General features: G+C 40.1%; 1 protein-coding gene across 6 annotated transcripts in view; it reads left to right on the top strand.

Annotated features, from left to right (window-relative positions):
* Window positions 1-19,268, top strand: part of Sphkap (SPHK1 interactor, AKAP domain containing) — a 140,211-nt gene that overhangs the window by 60,192 nt on the left and 60,751 nt on the right. For all 6 annotated transcript variants that reach the window (XM_021171921.2, XM_029480138.1, XM_029480139.1 and 3 more), the window contains one exon: window positions 334-441. In XM_021171921.2, the coding sequence (XP_021027580.1) occupies window positions 334-441 (108 nt within the window). The remainder of the gene's footprint in view (window positions 1-333; window positions 442-19,268) is intronic.

The following is a 19,268-nucleotide window of genomic DNA, read 5'->3' as shown; positions in this document are numbered from 1 at the left end:
CACAGGGCCCCCAAAGGAGGAGCTAGAGAAAGTACCCAAGGAGCTAAAGGGGTCTGCAACCCTATAGGTGGAACAACAATATGAACTAACCAGTACCCCCCAGAGATGTGTCTCCAGCTGCATATGTAGCAGAAGATGGCCTCGTTGGCCATCATTGCTTTGTACATTCTAATGCTACTGTCATCCAGCAGGTTTCTCCCTCCTCTTTTCCTCACCCAGATGCTCAGAGGAAAGCCAGGAAGAAAACACCTACAGGTTTCCAGTGGAAAGCTGCTTCTTTAGATATAAACTCTTGCTGGACAACTCTGAAAGGCTTTTTCTGTGTTCCCCCAGGTTCTTCGAAGCAATAGCTTGCTGGAGTCCACAGACTACTGGCTGCAGAACCAGAGGACGCCTTGCCAGATTGGGTTTGTGGAAGATGAGTCAGAAAACTGTGCTTCTGTAAGTGTGCGGAACTCTGGGGCACGGTGGGGTTGGAGGACACTGTCTAGTAATGTGGAAACTGGAACAATATATAATAACTTCTTAATTACAAGGTTAGGACAATATACTTTTAAAAATTTGTTCTCATGTGGACAGACAACACAGTAACAGACAGCTAGTGCTTTTACATTGATGCTTCATTTAAATAGATGAACTAATGTTATCATTTCCCTGAAAAGGGAGAAAAAGCTGCACTTTAAAAAAAAAAAAAAAGAGATGATCCAGACATATATTCAGAAATAGAATTATACCGGAAGAAAAAATCTAAAATCTCAACCCCTCTCTTGGATTCTTTCCAATATGTTTTATAACTCCTATTAGAAGGTGTTTTCTGATCTTAAAATTGGGCAAGAATTTTCCGGCTTTCTTATGACTTGAAACCCTCCTCAACCTAAGAAATAAAAAAGGCATGAATTTTAATGCATTGTGATGTACTGTACTCCATGTAAAGCCTCTAAAAGGCAAGAATTATTTTTTATAGTTAAACTATATAATTCTTAGAGCTTAGACTATGAATTCCCATTGTGTGCATTTGCAGTGACGCTTCCCCTATGGGCTATATGCTTCCCCTATGGGCTATACACTGCATCGTGACTGAAGGCACCTAACTCTTATGGGGTCATGAGGACAGAAACTAGGTAGTATTTTCAAAAGGGGCAGAAATGAAATGTATTTTTCCTGACTAAATTGAGAGCATCACCCCTGAGCTATTCCTGGAGGTAAGTTCTATGCTGGCATATCTGTTTCAAAAGAAAAGGGGGAAAAAGGGATGAATGGAAGGATGACTATTGGTATGTACTGAGCAAAGCAGTCCTGGCAAGCTGGAACGAGCATTTCACATAGTGGGATCTCACCGCACGAGTGGCAGAAGCCACCCCAACACCCTTTCCTTACTCTTTGTCTCAAAAAGGGAAGCAGACACAAAAGCCCAGCCCCTATCAAGTAGCTATTTACAGATATATCCCTGCTAGGAAAGGGAAAACTAGTTTTCTTCAATGGAAGAAATCAACTGCACACCTAGATAGGCCCTGTGCCCAGAAGTAGTTGGCCTATACAAAATGGACTTCATTTTTGGTTGGGGGGGGCATTTTTTGGTTACTCTCGCCTTATTCATTTTATGTTTGTTTTAATTTGCATTTTGTTTATGTGTGTAAGAATGAGAGACAGAAACAGAGATAGCAGGCATGGGGAGAAGAGCATGAAGTTGGGAGGTGAAGAGTTAGGATCTGGGAGGAATTGGGGAGAAGAAAATGATAAAAATATATTTTATGAAAAAAATTGATTTAAAATGGTTTTAAAAGAGTTACTTTCTTTTGGGTCAATAACTTCAGCTTTCATCTTTTAGTATCTGTGTAGGGTGTGTGGGTGTGGTATGTGTGTGTCTGTATGTCTTTGTGTTGTGTGTGTATGGTGTCTGTGTGTTTGTTATTTTGTGTGGTATGTGAGTGTGGTGTGTATTGTGGTGTGTATATGTATCTGTGTGTGTATGTGAGGAGTGTGTGTGTGTGTGTGTGTGTGTGTGTGTGTGTGTGTGTATGTGCGTGTGTGCTATGTATGTGCATGGGATATATGGTGTGTATCTCTATATCTGTCTCTGTGTGTGGTACATATGTGTACCTGTATATGTATGGAAAGGCTGTGTGTGTGTGTGTGTGTGTGTGTGTTGATCTATGCATGTGCAGGTAGAAGCCAGAGACCAACATCAAATGACCCACATCTTCTGCTCTTCCTTTTCTTCATTTATCTTTTGAGAAAGGGCCTCACTGAGCACAGAGCTCACTGGTTGGCTAGACTGGCTGACCAGTGAGATCCTGAGAGTCCACCTGTCCCATCTTGCTCTAACCTGTGCTTTCTCTCCAGTGGTGGGGTACAGACACGCACAACCACCCCCCACTTTTACGTTAGTGTCAGGGACCAAAGTTCAGGTCTTTGTGATTGCAGAGCAGGCACATTACTGACTGAGCCATCTCCATAGCCCCAAACATTCAGTATTTTTATCTCTTGTCCAGAATTTTAGTTGCTGGTCTAACTTTTCTTTCCTTCCTTCCTTCCTTCCTTCCTTCCTTCCTTCCTTCCTTCCTTCCTTCCTTTCTGTCTTTCTTCCTTTCTTCCTTCCTTCCTTTCTTTCTTTCTTCCTCTCTTTATTAAATAAGGATTAAGTGACAAGTAATTCTATCATATTTATTGATTGATTGATTGATTGATTGATTTACAAATTCAATCTTGGAGGTAGAAAATCCAGGCATTTCTGATGTAGACATCCAGTCATACCACTTCAGATAGCAAAGGATAACATATCAATCAATAACCGTGCTTTTGCCAGATCATCATCCCAGTAATTCCAGTCACTATTGGAGTGTGTGTGAACGTTGGACCACAAGAATTAATGATTGAAGAGCAGAGGTATTCTGTACACTCTCTATTTGGGATGGAATCACAGGTCTACAGTTTGAAACACTAACTTTTATAGCCAGAGCATCTTCCTATGTACAGACTAACACTTCTATCCACCATCAATGTGGACTGAGAACACAGAACTTCCTTTCTTCTTTGTTTCTTTTTGGTGTTGGAAATTGGAAGCACCAGCTGAGGTTTAACTGACAGCTCCTACTGTTGTTACTCTTCATCTTTCTAAATGGGGGCAGGGGGAACCAAACAAGTACAAGACACATTAGAATATTTGTTCCTGAGGCTCCTCAAGCACTTGCACTGATTGAAGCTAATATAAACATTAAGAATTACTCATGGCTATGAACCAAAAATAAAATTTAAGATCCCTATAAACAACTAGCCTCTTTGCCTAATGTATCATGTAGTCACTTTCCAAATTCATTCTTTTAGCATCTGAGGTTCTAGGCTAGGGAGAAGATTGTGAGAGATGGGTATGGTGATTTGAATAATAATGGCCCTCATAGGCCCATAAGAAGTGGCGCTATTAGGGGAATGTGGCTTTATTGGAGGAGGGGTGGCTTTGTTGAAGGAGGTATGTCACTGGGAGTGGACTTTGACACCTCAGAAGCTCAAAGCCATAGTCTTCTCTTCCTGCTGCCTTCCAATCATGATGTAGAACTCTCAGCTCCTTCTCCAGCACCATCTTTGTCTCTATACCACCATGCCTCCTGCCATGATGACAATGGACTGAACCTCTGAAACTGTAAGCCAGTGCCAATTAAATGTTGTCCTTTATGGATCTGCAACCCTATAGGGGGAACAACATGATGAACTAACCAGTACCCCGGAGCTCTTGTCTCTAGCTGCATATGTATTGAAAGATGGCCTAGTCAGCCATCACTGGAAAGAGAGGCCCATTGGACTTGCAAACTTTATATGCCCCAATACAGGGGAATGCCAGGGCCAAAAGAATGGGAATGGGTGGGTAAGGGAGTGGGGGGGGGGGTATGGGGGACTTTTGGTATAGCATTGGAAATGTAATTGAGGAAAATATGTAATAAAAAAAATATTAAAAATTAAAAAAAATGTCCTTTATAAGAGTTGCCATGATTGTGGTATCTCTTCACAGCAATGGATACCCTAACACACTAGGGTTCCATATTTCTGAGAAAACCTCATAGCTACAGGTCAACTAGGGTAAACTAGGCATTTAGGACCAGGAGAATCCTGACAAAACAACCACCATGTCAGTCAAGGGAAAGTGTTACATTGTTTTTTAAAGCTATTTTTTCAGTGTGGCAGGGTGGAACACACCTATACTACCAGCTACTAGAGGACTGTTTAGGATTACCAGGGCTGTAAAACAAAAACCTTATCAAACAAACAAAGGGTAAAAATGAATTTTCCCAAGAACTCCATGAAAGTGTAATGTAAATGCAAGCAAACCTGGTGATCGACCTGACACAGGACTCTTTCATCACAGGACTCTCAGAAAACTAAAACATAGGATTATCAGGGGCTAGACAATCTAAGCTAAATAGTAAATTCCCAACCAGGCTGTTGGTAATATTATGTTTCAGATGCCTCCCTTTAAAACAGTGTAATTTAAAGGCAGACAAAAATAGTATGATTAAAAAAGAATCCCTTCATTAAAGTTTAATTTAAAAAATCAGCATTATGAAACTATCCCAGCCTTAAAGTATTTACAGACAATAACAACAGACCCCCAAGGAACCTGTAGGGATGCTGTTTATTGCTCTGCAGCCTTTTTGTTATTCTGGAAGACCTAACACTAAGTGAACTGCTGTTTTGGCTATTTCATCCTCATTTCAATTAGTAGCTAATTTTATTTGATTGGTTTTGTGGTTTTGATTTTTTTTATTTTTGAGGATCAGCCTCAGGCTTGGAAACTATTGGGGTATCGCTGCCATTTATTAATACAGATTTTGTTTCCAAACAGCAGACCATGAGGTTTAGTTGTTTCTTTAGGGGGCAGGCTCATCTGTCCCACCACAAACATGAAGACTGTTCCTGTTCCTCTCTTGTAGCCATGACAAACACCATGATTGAAAGCAATTAAGCAGAGAAAGCACTCATTTCAGCTTACACATCAAGGACACACAGTCCAACCTTGAGGGAAGTCAGAGCAGGAACTCAAGGGAAGAAATTGGAAACAGAAGCCATGGAGAAATGCTGTCCACTAAATAATACAGCTCAGGACCAGCTGCCTAAGAATGGTACCACCTACCCTAGGCAGGGCCCTCCTGCATCAGTCAAGAATCAAAGCAATCCTCCTATAGGCAGACATGCCCAAAGACCAGCCTGGTTTAGGCTCCTCTCAGATGACTCTAGCTTATATCAAGTATTTAATTTTATATCTAGATGATTTAGGCTAACCAGAATAGATTCTAAGAACAGGGTAAAGCAGTCAGAAACATGATAGCTACTCTACTTCCAAACAGGAGAAATGATGATACCAAACGGCCATGACCCAAATGGCCACTTCTGCTGAAACTCTAAGCAAAAACAAACAAACAAACAAACAGACATGTTTCTGACCCTTTAAGCTATTTTATCAGGTACTTAGACACAGTGAGGAAAAGCTGCCTTATACAGCCTAGTGCAATCCCTCTGCACAATAGCATTCCTTTATCACTGAAGAATTTTAAAGAAAACCTAACCACCACCTAGAGAAAAGCAAAAACCATCAAAGGCCAGTGAAGGGTGGCATAGCAGAACAGAATCTCCATGTTGCAGTAGCTCTGCTTACATTTGGAAGAATCTTACCTGGGCTGCTTCAGCAGGCAGCAATGGATGGATAGGGTTGCTTCAGCAGGCAGCTTCTTGGAAGGGAGAGGTGTTAATGAAGGTTTATTGTTTAACCACATTCTTCTTCCTTTTTTCTGTCTGAAATATTTTCAGGGATTTTAATACTCAAGCCCATCAACATGTCTAAAATAAAAGGACCCTCTTGGAAGGCTTGCTCCTCAACCTAGCTCCCAGATGAGATGAGATGAGATGAGATGAGATGAGATGAGATGAGATGAGATGAGATGAGATGAGATGAGATGACTCTTGTTGACCGGTCCTTGCCCTATGCATTTGCCCCCTCAGAAAATTGAAAATTTCCAGGGGAAGCATTTTGACTCTTAAGAAAACAAAATTTCCACTGAACATGACTAAGCTGCAAGAAGCCAATGAGTTAGGAAAACTGCTTTATTGTGACACAATTATGAAGGCTTACATATCTCTATAAACCAGGCTTTGAAAGACTATAGAAGCACTTTGGAATGAGGGCACCCTGTGTAGTTGTATATTAAAAGTAGGTCGTAAACAACATTGGACGAACAAGCCAAAATATGCAGTGTACAATAGAAATTACATAGTTAGTAATGGTGTGTTTTAATCTAGATTCTCACTAGATGGATAGATTCTTCAGCCATGGAGAAGGCGGGTTGATAACTAGCTGAGATGAGAGAAATGTTCATTCATTCTATTATCCTAATGATTCTAACATTGACATGTTTCCTAAAATGTGTTGTATGCCTTAAATAACTGATACAAAAGCAAAGAATTAAACAATAAGTTAATATAAAGTAAACACAAGAGTAAAAAGGAAACAAAACCTAAAACTATAAAATTGTGTGTATGTATTAAATAATATTATTAAAGAACTGGTTTTTTTTTATTGGTTTTTTTTTTTTTTTTTTTTTTGGCTTGAGCTCCTGGGCTACTGAGAGTATGTATCATTCACAAGTGAGGAGAGGGAGCAAAGGAGGGAGGCGTGAGGGAGGCAGGAAGAGGGATTAGACATTGGAAAGTGGGGGATGGTTGAATACTATTTATTCATTCAAGGTAGGAATCTGGATATAGAATCCGGAACTCATGGCAAGATCAGGACTAGAGATTTAAATCTCTATTAAATATCAAAGGATATTGGAGAGCAGAGATCCATGTAGTGAGGGGTTGGCGGGAATATAGAGAGAAAGAAGCAGTTCACAAGGAGTCCGAGACACTCAGAATACATGCATGGCTGATGGTCTGCATGCCATAGGGCCTCAACATAGCAAGGGATTATTACTGTAGTCTTCCATCATGGATTTTAAATGCATAAAAATATCCTACAAATCTCAACATTTTGCCATAAAAATGTAGTTGGATGAGTAGATCTGGGGATGCTTATACAGCCTGAGTGTTTACACCATTTATCAACTATTTTTAATTCATTTTGACAGAACACATTATTAAAATAGCTCAGAATAGCAGCATGTCTCAAATGTTCAACACCCCCTTCCATTACTGCAGTTTTTCTCTGAGGGAAAAGCCTATCAATCAAGAAGAGCCAGCAACAATAAATAATTATTCTTATTAAAATACCTCTAACACCTGAAGGGCATGACTACATCATTTTCTATTTCTTTTTACAGTTGTTTGTTTATATTAACCTGTCTTCCCTATTCAATTCTTCTTGATATCCTGGGGGAAAGGTGAGAATGAATAGTTGTTCTTTTTTTTAAGATCTTATATACTCGAGCCTGAAAAAGACAAATATTAGTAGGTGAGCTGGCTAATGAGTACACTCAAAGTTACCTGTTTCGTATTCCCAGAAATATTAATTACCTCTTCTGTGACAATGAAACAGGTTTGCTCTAGAGGTGAAAGAGGAAATGAGAACATTCTGAATATAGAAGCAGAATTGCGGTTCTTCAGTATCAATTGCTATACTTTCTAATGGAACAGGGACAGCCTTCTTCACACTTGTCCATGGCGTATATAAAGCCAGAGGTTTTCATTGGACCATCTAGAAGTATTTTATACACTTTTTCAGAAGCATTTGAAGTAGCTGGACTAGATGAGAGTTCACTCTTGACAGAGGTGAGTGACATGTCACCCATACCCTCCCTTCAGCCTTTGAAAAGTGTTTGCTCTGTGACTTCAAAACCACTCTTCTCTCACTCAGACTCCTCTGCTGCCTTTATAATCACTACTTTGTAAACTTCAAGCAGGACTTTTGCCCCTCCCCTGACCCACAACCCAGCACTCTGCTTACTGTTTCCTCAGGATCTGTCTGGATGCTTGGTCCGATCTCATTTGATGTTTTCTTTGAACCTATTTTATCCACACCTTCTGGCTTCAGCCCTGTCTTGTGCTGATGACCACCATCTGGTAGACTGCAGGATTATTTCCAAGTACCCATTACCTATACCCTCATGAACACCCCAAATTTAATACAACTAGAGAGAAATATCCAATCAAACATGCACTGTGGCTTACACGTGCCTCTTTCCCAGGTTACTTTCCAAAGTTTCTTCATTTTGGATAGTTTTGTAATCTATTCATTATTTCAAGTCAGAATCCAGAGTGAGATTAATCTTCTCTTTCTCTGTTTCTCTTCAACCTAAATTAGTTATGAAAGCCATTTTAACTTTTAAATTCTGTTTATGACTTTCAACCTAATTGTAATATGCAAAAATTAAAAGCAAACAGAGGGGAAAAGCACCTAGATACCAGGCCTAGATCTCTTTTCCTCTCGAGATGTGCCACAGCAGCTAATTCCTGGATTGATTTTTTTCCTTTGTTATAAATACTGATATCCCCAGTTCCCCTCTGCCAGCTCCACAGCACTTAATTCCTCTGGAGGCTGATGAATTTGTTTTGCACCTAACTCAGGACTAAGGTTCTAGATTTTCATTGAATTGATTATTAACTCCAAAGGAATTGATTCACCACCTTTATCCTAATTTCTGCCATGCAGAAAACATAACAAAACATTTTGACTGTGGCACACTGGAAAACATACAATGTTCATTTCCCAAAGGCTGGAGATATGTGAATTCCAACACAAGAATCAATGATAAGAAGGCAGGCATGAGACTGAAAAGATAGCTAAGCAATTAAGAGTACTGGCTGCTAATGCTGAGGACCCCAATTCAGTTCCTAGCACCCACAGGGTAGCTCACAACCATCTATAACTCCAATACTCCAAGAGGTATTTGTTGCCCTCTTCTGGCCCCTGTGGGCACCAGGCATGCATAGGGTACACATACATGCATGCAAACAAACACTCATAGACAAAAAATAAAAATAAAGGAAAGGCAAGCATGGCACTGGAGTGTCTATCTGTGTGTAAACATACATGCTGTGGCTTGCATGAGGAAGTTGGAGGATAACTCGCATGCTCTGGTTCTCTTCTTCCACTATATGCATTCCAGGGGGTGAGCATGGATCATCAGGCTTGGCAGTATGGATCTTTTCAGGCTGAGCCTTCTACCCAGCCTGATAGCAGACCCTTGTGATCCTGGCAATGAGGATGCAGAGAGGTGATTTGCTGAGGCCACTGGGTAGCCAGCCTAGCCCAGCCAATGCTGAAGTTGTGCTCTGGCCTCCACATTCATGCACACGAATAATCATATGTAGATGCACTAATAAGTACCCATGCAGGCAAGAACACAGCTATGTACAGACACACATACACACACAAAGTGAGGGGGAAGGAAGAAGAGAGGAAGATAGGGAGAGAGGGAAGGAGGGACAAAGGGAGGGAGGAAAGAAGGGAGGGAGGGAGGGAGGGAGGGAGGGAGGGAGAATCAGAAGTTTCTAGATATTTAGCTTTTGGGTTATTGTGTATAAATTTAAAAATGTCAACATTTGTATAGAAACTGTTCCCAGATAGAGCTGTGACTATGGCTTAGCTGGTAGAATGGTTATCTAAAGTCTTGGGCTTGATCAGTAGCACCACTTCAAGTGCATTGGTACCAATGTAATAGAAAAATACATGGACCAGACAAAGACTGTAAAACTGTAGTTAAGAGCTAAGGGTAAAGAGAGATGCCATACTCCTGATGCCTCAACAACATGGCTGCCAAAACAAGACCCAAACAATAGCAACACCAACTGACATGTTATACAGAAGAGAAAAATTTCATGGACTCCACCCTCAGACAAAGAACCACAGGCAACTAAGAAATGTGGAGAAAAGTTTTTCCCAGGGTTAAACACCCTAATTTGTCGTTCAATTCTGATTGGTAAAAGAGGCATAAATTTGAGAGAGAATAGGGAATATGGCAAGGACTGGGTTGGAGAAAGAAAATAATGTATTTACTTTTGTTTATATACTGTGCTCTCTGGCTTTGTGTTTTTAAGGTATTTCTCAGTGTGTGGATGTACGTCTCTATATCTACATGTGTTTCTTGTGCTTTTTTTTTTTGGCTTTTGTTTTTCCTGTTTCTTTGGTTTGTCTTATTCTAGTGTGGTTTTATGTTATTTTATTCTATCTTGTTTTATTTTTCTAGATCCCCATTTACTTTCTAATGAGATAATGCAAGAAAACATGTGATGTGGGGTGAGGCAGGAGGTGGGAAGGATTTGTGAGGAACCGGGGGAAACAAAACCATAATCAGAACATACTATATGAAAAAACTATTTACAATAAAGCAATCTCTTCTAGGCTAAATAACACTAAAAAAAAATGGGAAAAAAAGGCATAATTACGTTTAGCCTGATTAATTTTAAAGAATTTGAGGGAAAAAATGGGGTGGACTTTAAGTTGAGGCACACTTTGCAAAGTATGTAGGGTTTAGAGAAAGAGACTTCTAGTGCAAAGACAACACCAAGCAGTAGGAACATTTTGAAAGAAGTCTGAAGCAGGAAAACCAGGAGTGCAGCCATTATGGAGGGTGGGTGGTGTGGATAGGAATGACTGCCTGGAGACACTACTAGAAGAGAAGTCTGAGGTCATCTGGTAATGGCACCCTCCTCACAATGGGCACAAATGATTCCTTTTGTTGGTGGATGTTCTCCACCATGTTCTCCATCATACACTCCTATCCAGCCACATAGAGCCAGCTGTTCTGGCTGGATAAAATGAGGGTCTTTGTAGCAATGTCAAACACAACTTGGTTATCTAATGGAGATACCATTTGTTGACTATCTGGCATACAAAGGTCCTGCCCCAAACCGTGTGCTAGCCCCATGTATTTGTCAGCATACAGGCAACTCAGAGAGAGAATGAGCAGGATTTCAAACTCTGGCTGCTGCAATCCAGCAGCCCCATCTTGGCTAATTCTCATACCTTTGACACTTTTCTTTATGAATCCTCAGATAAACATGATGATATTCTTAATCTTACATCAATATCTACCACACAGACCTTTTCAGAATGTCCCTTGTGTGGATTGACAGCTGGAGGTCAAAGAGTGTCTCTGTGCAACATCTAAACCCTGTGCTCCATCTGTGAACCCTGAGCCATCTTAAGCCAGGATGAGTCATTGTATCTCAGCTAACAGTCCTCACTATGAGGTTCATTTGCCCCTGGAAAACCCTAGAAATGTGGAATGGCTAAGTGAAGGGTGGGTGTGCAGGGTAGGTATGAGTGCAGAGGTGAGTCTTCCATTGGCTTTTCGATCTATCCCAGGATCTTTTTCATCCGTCTGTCTATTAACTTCACCTAAGTAGTAAAATCACTTAACTGGAAAAATGGATAAAGGTTACAATTTATGGTTCTCCAAGTAACTTGTAAACATGGGCTGGTAGGAAATGAGGGTGCTATCCATTGGTACCCAGCTGGCTTATCTTGGTGTGGAAACTCTTCCAGTGAGATGGAAGAAAGGACATGAGAGTCTTACTACTCCCTTAACTCACGGCTAGGGTAATACTTCAGCCTTACAGGCACACCATACATAGAGAAAGGTCAGTTTCTGGCCTTCATGAATAATAACTGTATCATCTTTTATTTAATACTTTAGGGTATGAAGAACTCTGACTCCCAGTGATACCCAGGAACTCTCACTGGGAACCCTAGTATAAATGAAGCACCCTTTCCTAAACACAGATGCCCATGTGCACTACCCACAGCATGAATAAGAGACCACAGAATCTGGGCTACAAGGGTACAGTCAGTTTTAGGCTAGTTTTAGTGGAGTCTCTTGAATAGACGTTTACCTGTACTCTCTGTGACCTTTAGATCATTCTTTAAGGATTAAAATGGTGTTTTCACAATATTGGCTAACTTTTCTTACGTTACTAGGGATCTGGTTCTCAGAGATCTGCACACTCCCCTAATAGACCTGGAACTGCGTCCTTTCATGAATAAAGCACATAGTGTGCCCAAGAAATAGCATCTCATAAACAACAGCTATGCAGAGAATTGCAAATTTTGCAGGAAGAAAAAGCAAAAAACAAATGAAAAACAAAAAAGGGTTAGGGGTTCTAAAGCATGGAGTTCAACTTCAGAATTCTCTTGTTTAAAAGGCCACATGCAGTGTCCAAAGCATGTGCTAGAAGTTACCATATCCTACCGACTGCTTAATTGTAAAGGATCTCCTTTCAAAATAAGCCCACAAAATGAACCACCAAGTGTACCCTCTGGCACTGTGTGCACTGTCTTGTGATGTGATGTTTAGTTGCAGATGCTCAGTGATAAAGGCATGCTAGTGATGACAGGCACTAGATACCTAAAGCCGGCTTGTTCTTTGTCTCACAGGAGCCATACTCTCTCTGTTTGCCATTCCTGTATTCCAACATAACCATGCCCTCAACCTGCAGAAGAAGAAAACAGAGGCTTGCACTCCTTGAACAACCAGAACTTTTATGTATTTTTGAACCAGACAATTATGGATTGGGAAATATTCACTAAGGAAGTTTCACTGCAGTTTTTAATAACATTGACACATAATCAAAGCTAGAGCCTGGCACGCACACACGCACGCGCACACACACACACACACACACAGACACACAAGCTAAGAATTATAATTCTTCTCACAAATCCCAAAGTGGCTGGAAATGTGTGAGCTCAAAATATCTCTCCAAAGTCAAGACTCTTTACAGAAGCTTACTCACTGTTCTTGGCATTGTAGGGTTGAAGGAGAGTGAGATTGCTTAATAGGTGAGAACAGCCTATTTCTGCTGCATGTGCACACATGCATTGGTTCACTCTGGCCCTCAGTATAGGTTCTGTTAACTCAGCAGATTGCTACGGTTCTGTTAGATGGCCTAAGAGAATGTGAGAATATATTTTTGGTTTACCTTGGCAATGTCAATGAGAATTCATCAATCAATGTCACATCAATCAATGTCACAGGCTCTTAGTGACTCAACTTTATTCACTGTTTTTCTTCTGGCAGCCAGTTTGTCTGAGTAGATGCCCCTTTTCCTATCTAGCCCAAACTTCTTGTTCTTTACATAGAAAAAAAATCACTTTGATTTGAAGCAATTATAAAGAAAAGAATTGAGCCCTATTCATAAGCCAGGACACCAATGTGGGGGTTAGCATCCTGAACGTTCACTGTGTTCTTAGGATAAGAAAGTACTTTTCAAAATAAATCAATGATGGGCAATTAAGAAACTGCTGAAAGAACGATCCATGGGACACACCAGACAAGGCAGAAACAATGGATTCCTGCAGGGTAGGAAAGCTCACATCACATTGTTTGAGAAAAACAAAGCAATAAGCGATTTATTACAATAAACAATATTTGTATGCTATGCATTAAAAATGTGAAGTGAATTGACCTGACAGTTTCTGTCAGGTAAACCAAAATATATCCTGGTGCATTTTCCTCTTAGGCCATCCAACAGAATCGGTTTTCCAGAGTTTCCAGACAGTTTGATAATTATGGAAAATGTAAACAGGTTGAAAGCTCACATGAAATCAACTGTGGAATGATTTCTCTTTGATTGCTTATATAGTGGCCATGTTGTTTGAATGATCTCAGGTTTCACAATGCCACCGAAGCTCATTTGAAAATCCTCCTGCCTCAAGCTCTCTAGTCACAAGCAACTCTTCACTTGTCTTTTGTGTCTAAGCATAGTGTGTCATTAATGGCAAGACCACTCTTAGGCATATTAATCTTTAGAGTTTTTCAATGCAATGAAGCAATCATTATACACTGGCTACAACAGGCCTGGACTTTAGAGGCAGATGGAGGGATGACTTCCTGGCTGCTGCTACATTTGAATGCTCTCTACCCTGTGAGCATCATTTATTAGGGTTTCCAGACTGCCCATTGTTTCTTTATGCCTTAAGGATAAATGAGACGAGTGACTGCACACACCGACTGCTCTGTTTCTTTTCCAATGAACAAATGGTTTATCAGTAATAATGACAGAAGTTTCTGAACTGGTTTCCTGGACCAAGAAGCTCTGTGCAGCTATAAGTTCCCAGTAAACAAGTTGCTGGACTAGGGGTGGGAGGCAGGCTGTATCACCCAGGGATACACCCCTCCCTTAGCTAGGTAAGGGCTGTTGAGGGATTTCAGAACTCTATTATTATTTCTTTCAAGTGTTTTTCTGGGAATGTTTCTTTTGTTACTGTCTCCTATTACCAACTGTAACTGTTTGAGCAATGCCTTCCCCTATGAATTATTTCTACTAGTACTATGGCACTGAATTCTTAGGAAACATCATGAAGTTTCTCGATTGTAGAAGAATGTGCAGAGCTGAAAGTTAGTTTGTCTGAGATCACATGGTGATAGATTTGGTACCTTAATTCAGATTTTTCAGTTAGTGACAAAGGACAAGAAATCCCTTCCTGGCTATGTCAGCTTCTTTTTCAGTTACTTTTCTATTGATGTGACAAAATACCATTAAAAGAAAATACTTAATTGGTCTAAGTGTTCTAGGTTAGAGGCCACAATTGCAGAGCAAAGGCATGGCAGCAAGCTCCGCTGAAAACTCACATTTCAAATGCAAGTAAAAGGCAGCATGCACTGGGATGTCATGAGGCTTTTGAGGCCTCAAAGCTCACCCCTGTGGCTTGTCTCCTCCAACAAGACCACACTTCCTAGTCCTCCAAGCAGTTCCACTAACAGCAGACCATCTATTCAGACTTATAGGGGTTGTTCTCATTTAAACCACTGCACCTAATTGGGAAATTGAAATGCTATGATCTTATGATCTTATGTCCATGATTTCCTAGAGATGTTGTTACTGAAGTACACTACTACACGACTGTTACTGAAGTAGACTACACTATATCTTTAAACTGGTCCAACTAACTTTTTAAAATTAAGTTTTTCTGAGACACAATCCCATCTATTCCATTCAATCTAAATCTGTCCTCTTTCTACACACACACACACACATATATATATATATATATATATATATATATATATATATATATACAGAGGGGGGGTCAGGTGGAAGTTCTGAGTAAATACAACAGAAAATATATGGGCTATAAACCCGAAATATTTGATTTTATATACACTATTTGTCATCTGTTCTAAAGCAAAGGCAGCAATTAGGAAGTTAAACACCAGTTCTCTGGATTGATGGTTTAGTTTGAAGAACACAGAGTTGCATTTGAAGAATCTCTCAGAGCTTTTGCATTGTGTTGGGAAAACTTCACTCTCCAGGCAAGTCTTCAAATGGTCTGTCTCTCATCTCCATGATGTGGCTACTTTCCACTTATAGATTTACTTATTGCTTATATTGACACTTTTTTTCAAAATGACCTTGCCATACTAAGTTCCCACATATCCTGCTATTGTTTCACATAAATGCTTGGTTTTCTGTTACTATCAGCCTCTCCTTCTGATGTAGCCAGGCATCACACCAGTGCCCTATGAAATCACTCCATGGCATCTTCCATGACTAAAGTCTGATAAAACTAGACAGGTGCACTGCTGCCCCCTTCTCCCTTGGAAGAGTAAGGTGGCATCTTTTGCAAGAAAGATAATGGTTTCTGTGTGCCTCTAGCTCCTTTTCTCAAAGCTGTAATTACTGATGGTATTTTTAGTCATGTAAACTCTAATTCGCCTTCCCACTTTACTACAGCCTGTGAATCGTGAACTTTTGGAAATCACAAAGGCAGTGGTGGGAAAGATTTCATATGTGTCTTATATTCCAGGAAGGGGTTCAGGCATGTGTTACACTATCAGAAGAAGAAATCAGGACCTTAGTAACTCAAAGACTTGTGATAAGGAGCATTCCCCAGTTTCTAGGACTTAGGCTTAAAGAAATTCTTCACCCGGGGGTTATGTTCTCTAAGTCATTGCTAATTCTGAAAAACAGACACATCTACATATATCGAAAGATTGAGTGTTAAAAACATCACACTTGTAGCAGAAGAAAAATAATATAAAAATCTCATCTCTGAGATCCATTTTTTGTGATGCTGCAATACGATGTCTGTTTACCTCCACAGACATCTTGCTACTTTGAGAGACATTGAATTATTACCCAGGAGCTATGATCATGATTGTGATGCTCATAGCTTCAACTTCTGGGTATTCAAAAAAAATGTCTTGGCTTTAGAATACAATGATCTCATTTTTCCCTGATAACACTGATTATCTCATACTGAATATAAACTTGATTGGCAAGAATACATAGTCATTAATAGAAAAAGGAAGGGTACAGGAGGGAGGGAAGTAGAGGGGGTATAGGGAAAAAGGAGGAGGGTAGGCTTATACAATGATATCAGATTGTGTTGAGGGCATTACCTTAAATAATTCATACTAACTTTATTATGGATGGTAATATAGAACAGAAACCATAGATCTGAATCTCACTGGTTTATATCCATTGCAGGTGTTTTGCACCTACAGATACTTTATTCATGCATATTATAAAATTTTTTCTTTATGCATTTATGGTGGCACACAGCTTGAATCCCAGCACTTAGGAGGCAGAGGCAGGCAGATTTCTGAGTTTGAGGCCAACCTGGTCTACAAAGTGAGTTCCAGGACAGCCAGGGCTATACAGAGAAACCCTGTCTCGAAACCCACCCCACCAAAAAAAGTACAACTCACTTGAGAAGAATTATGCTTGACTAACAGGTACAGGGGTTCATTAAAGACATGTTGAGGATAAACTTGCAGCACTTCATACGTGTCTACCTACCGAGTGATTTGTATAAAATGAACATAAGCCTCCCTTGGTGTTACTATTGCTGCTTTCCACTTTGTGCTTCTGACCTAACTCTGTGTCTGTGACCTTAATGTAGGGGAGCTGTCTCTCTCCTCATTAACTATGGGTCATTGAGGCAGAGCTTGTTGATTTTTTTTTTTTTTTTTTTGGCATCTGAAAACTTTAAATGAGAATAAGAGTATCTGGTGACGTGACATTTACTGAAATCACTCACAGAGGAGCTGAAGCATGTAAACTTTCCCCTTCTAACTTAATACTTACATACTCACACATACGCATTCAGTCATTACCTCTAAGACTGACCCTTCCCAGTATACAAGGTCTCATTTGTGACCCCAAAGCTCTTCAGTCCTGACTCCATCCTCCATTAGAATATAGAGTAGTATGAATTGCAAGCTTTGCTCTAAGGCAGTAATTTCCATGGAGTATTCCAGAAAGACAGAATCCCCCTCACATTTCAAGGAGGAAACGGTTCCTTACTATTCAGTCAGCGAGCTGTTAAATGCTGGGTCAGACATTTGGGAGAATTTTCACTTCTTTAAGATACTTAATTTTGACTAGATGCTCTTAAATTTCTTTTCTAGGACTGGAAACCTACAGTTCTCTGATTATCTGTTCTAGTCATTGTAAAAGCACATTGAGTTACCCCAAAATTTGATAGCATAAACCCTTTAACTCTGTTTCCAAATCCTGTGGATAATGTGTTCAGAAACAGGACAAAAATGAGTGCTTATTCCTGCTCAGAGATGCAGCTGGAAAACTCCAAGACTGACTTTAGCAGGCAACAACTTAACTACTGGGAAGTCTGATGGAGAAGTCATCTGAATGTTTGCTCATTCATGTGTCTGATTTCTGAAATGTCCAACAACTGAGCCTCTTCTGTCTCTATGTTGCCTCTCCAAATGGCCACTGGGACATGGGATCTTGAAGTAATCTAGACTTATTACATGGTATGGGGTTTCCAAGGAATGTGGCCCAAGACCCAAATAGAGGCTATGCTGCATTAGGCCTACCATCATAAGTTATATCTTCTGTAAACACAACCCATTTAGATAAAGAATAAAAGAACACCGACCCTTCATCCTGATAGGCATCCCTAATATACTTCAAAAGGTGCATGTGAGATGGTGTGCATTGCTGTCTGGCCCTAGGAGAAATGCAATGTAACCTTCAAAAACAGCTTCTCAATATGCTTAGGTTAGTGTGTACATAATTAATATACTATGGTTCTCACCTTCATGAATGTCTAGTATGAAGAACAATTGATGATGCTTTATAAAAATATGATGAATGACAGTTATAGTAGATAGAAGTTCAGCTATCTGTAAGATGGGGACATAAGCAAGTCATAATGTGGTTCCACGATCTGAGAGCTGACATTGTGGATTCCTGTCTGAGAACCATGGAAGACAATCAGTCAACAGAGAGAAATGTTCTTTCCCTCTGCCTTTTTGTTCTTCTTGAATCCTCAGTGGAATGAGTCATGCTCACCCACATTGTGGAGTCCCAAAAGCTTTACTGTATCCACTAATTTAAGAGCTAATACCTTGCAGAAGCACCTTCAGACAGTACTAGCTAGTAGGACATGCAATGACTGAGTCACATTTATCTGTACTATTAACCATCACACTGCTGCTGGGGGGAGGGGGCTGAGGCACATGATACATGGAAACTTTTTGTCTGCTAAGCTTATGAAACCATCCCTAGGTTTAGGGAATCAGTCAGGGTTAATTTTCACCATAGTTAAAAATACAGGTAGGTAGGTATTCTCTCTCCATTTTGCCTATGTACTTGGCCTGACCTTAGCCAATCACATCCTCCTGTTCATAACAAAAACACTAAAGGGAGGGACAGTACAGAACCCAACATATGTAGACAACACATCAGTCTGTGGCTACAGTGTAAGTGGCATTTGCCAGTGTGACAACAATGGAACCTAAACAGAACTCTGTGGCCTAAAACTTGGCTCCTGAGGCTCCCATCTGTGCTTCAAGCTCTCAACATCCATCTATCTCCTGTTCTAGATGTGTTACCCAATAGCCATGCAATGCATTCCTTTGCTGTGCAAAGAAAGAATTTACTTGGGCTGTTTACAAAACAGAACATTCATAGTGGTAATAATTTGCTATATAATAAACCTCTAAAAATAAAATCAATAAAATATGAGGGTATTTTGTGCCAAATATAATACCTGCTATAGAGGGAGCAAATGCTGAGTTTGGATATAGAGCACATCCGGGGACCCATATACAATACAAAATAGCATCCTCAAAACTGACAGTCACCATTTTAAAACTCACTGTTTCAGGAGATAGGATGGGGGACATGAGAGTTCCAAAGTTTTATACATAGAAATAATGAAAAAAAAAAAACCTCTGAAACCTCTCATTGTTGAAAATAAAAACATACAAACCTGGAAAAGAAACTTTAAAAATGTGGCAAGAACATGAGAGATGGTTAAAAAATGAAGAAATGAAAAGAGAAAGGAAGGAAAGAAGGAAGGGAGGGAGGGAGGGAGG

The sequence above is a fragment of the Mus caroli genome, chromosome 1, assembly GCF_900094665.2.
Source record: "Mus caroli chromosome 1, CAROLI_EIJ_v1.1, whole genome shotgun sequence".
In the NCBI taxonomy this organism is placed as follows: Eukaryota; Metazoa; Chordata; class Mammalia; order Rodentia; family Muridae; genus Mus; species Mus caroli.
This window is presented reverse-complemented; position numbering and strand designations above follow the sequence as displayed.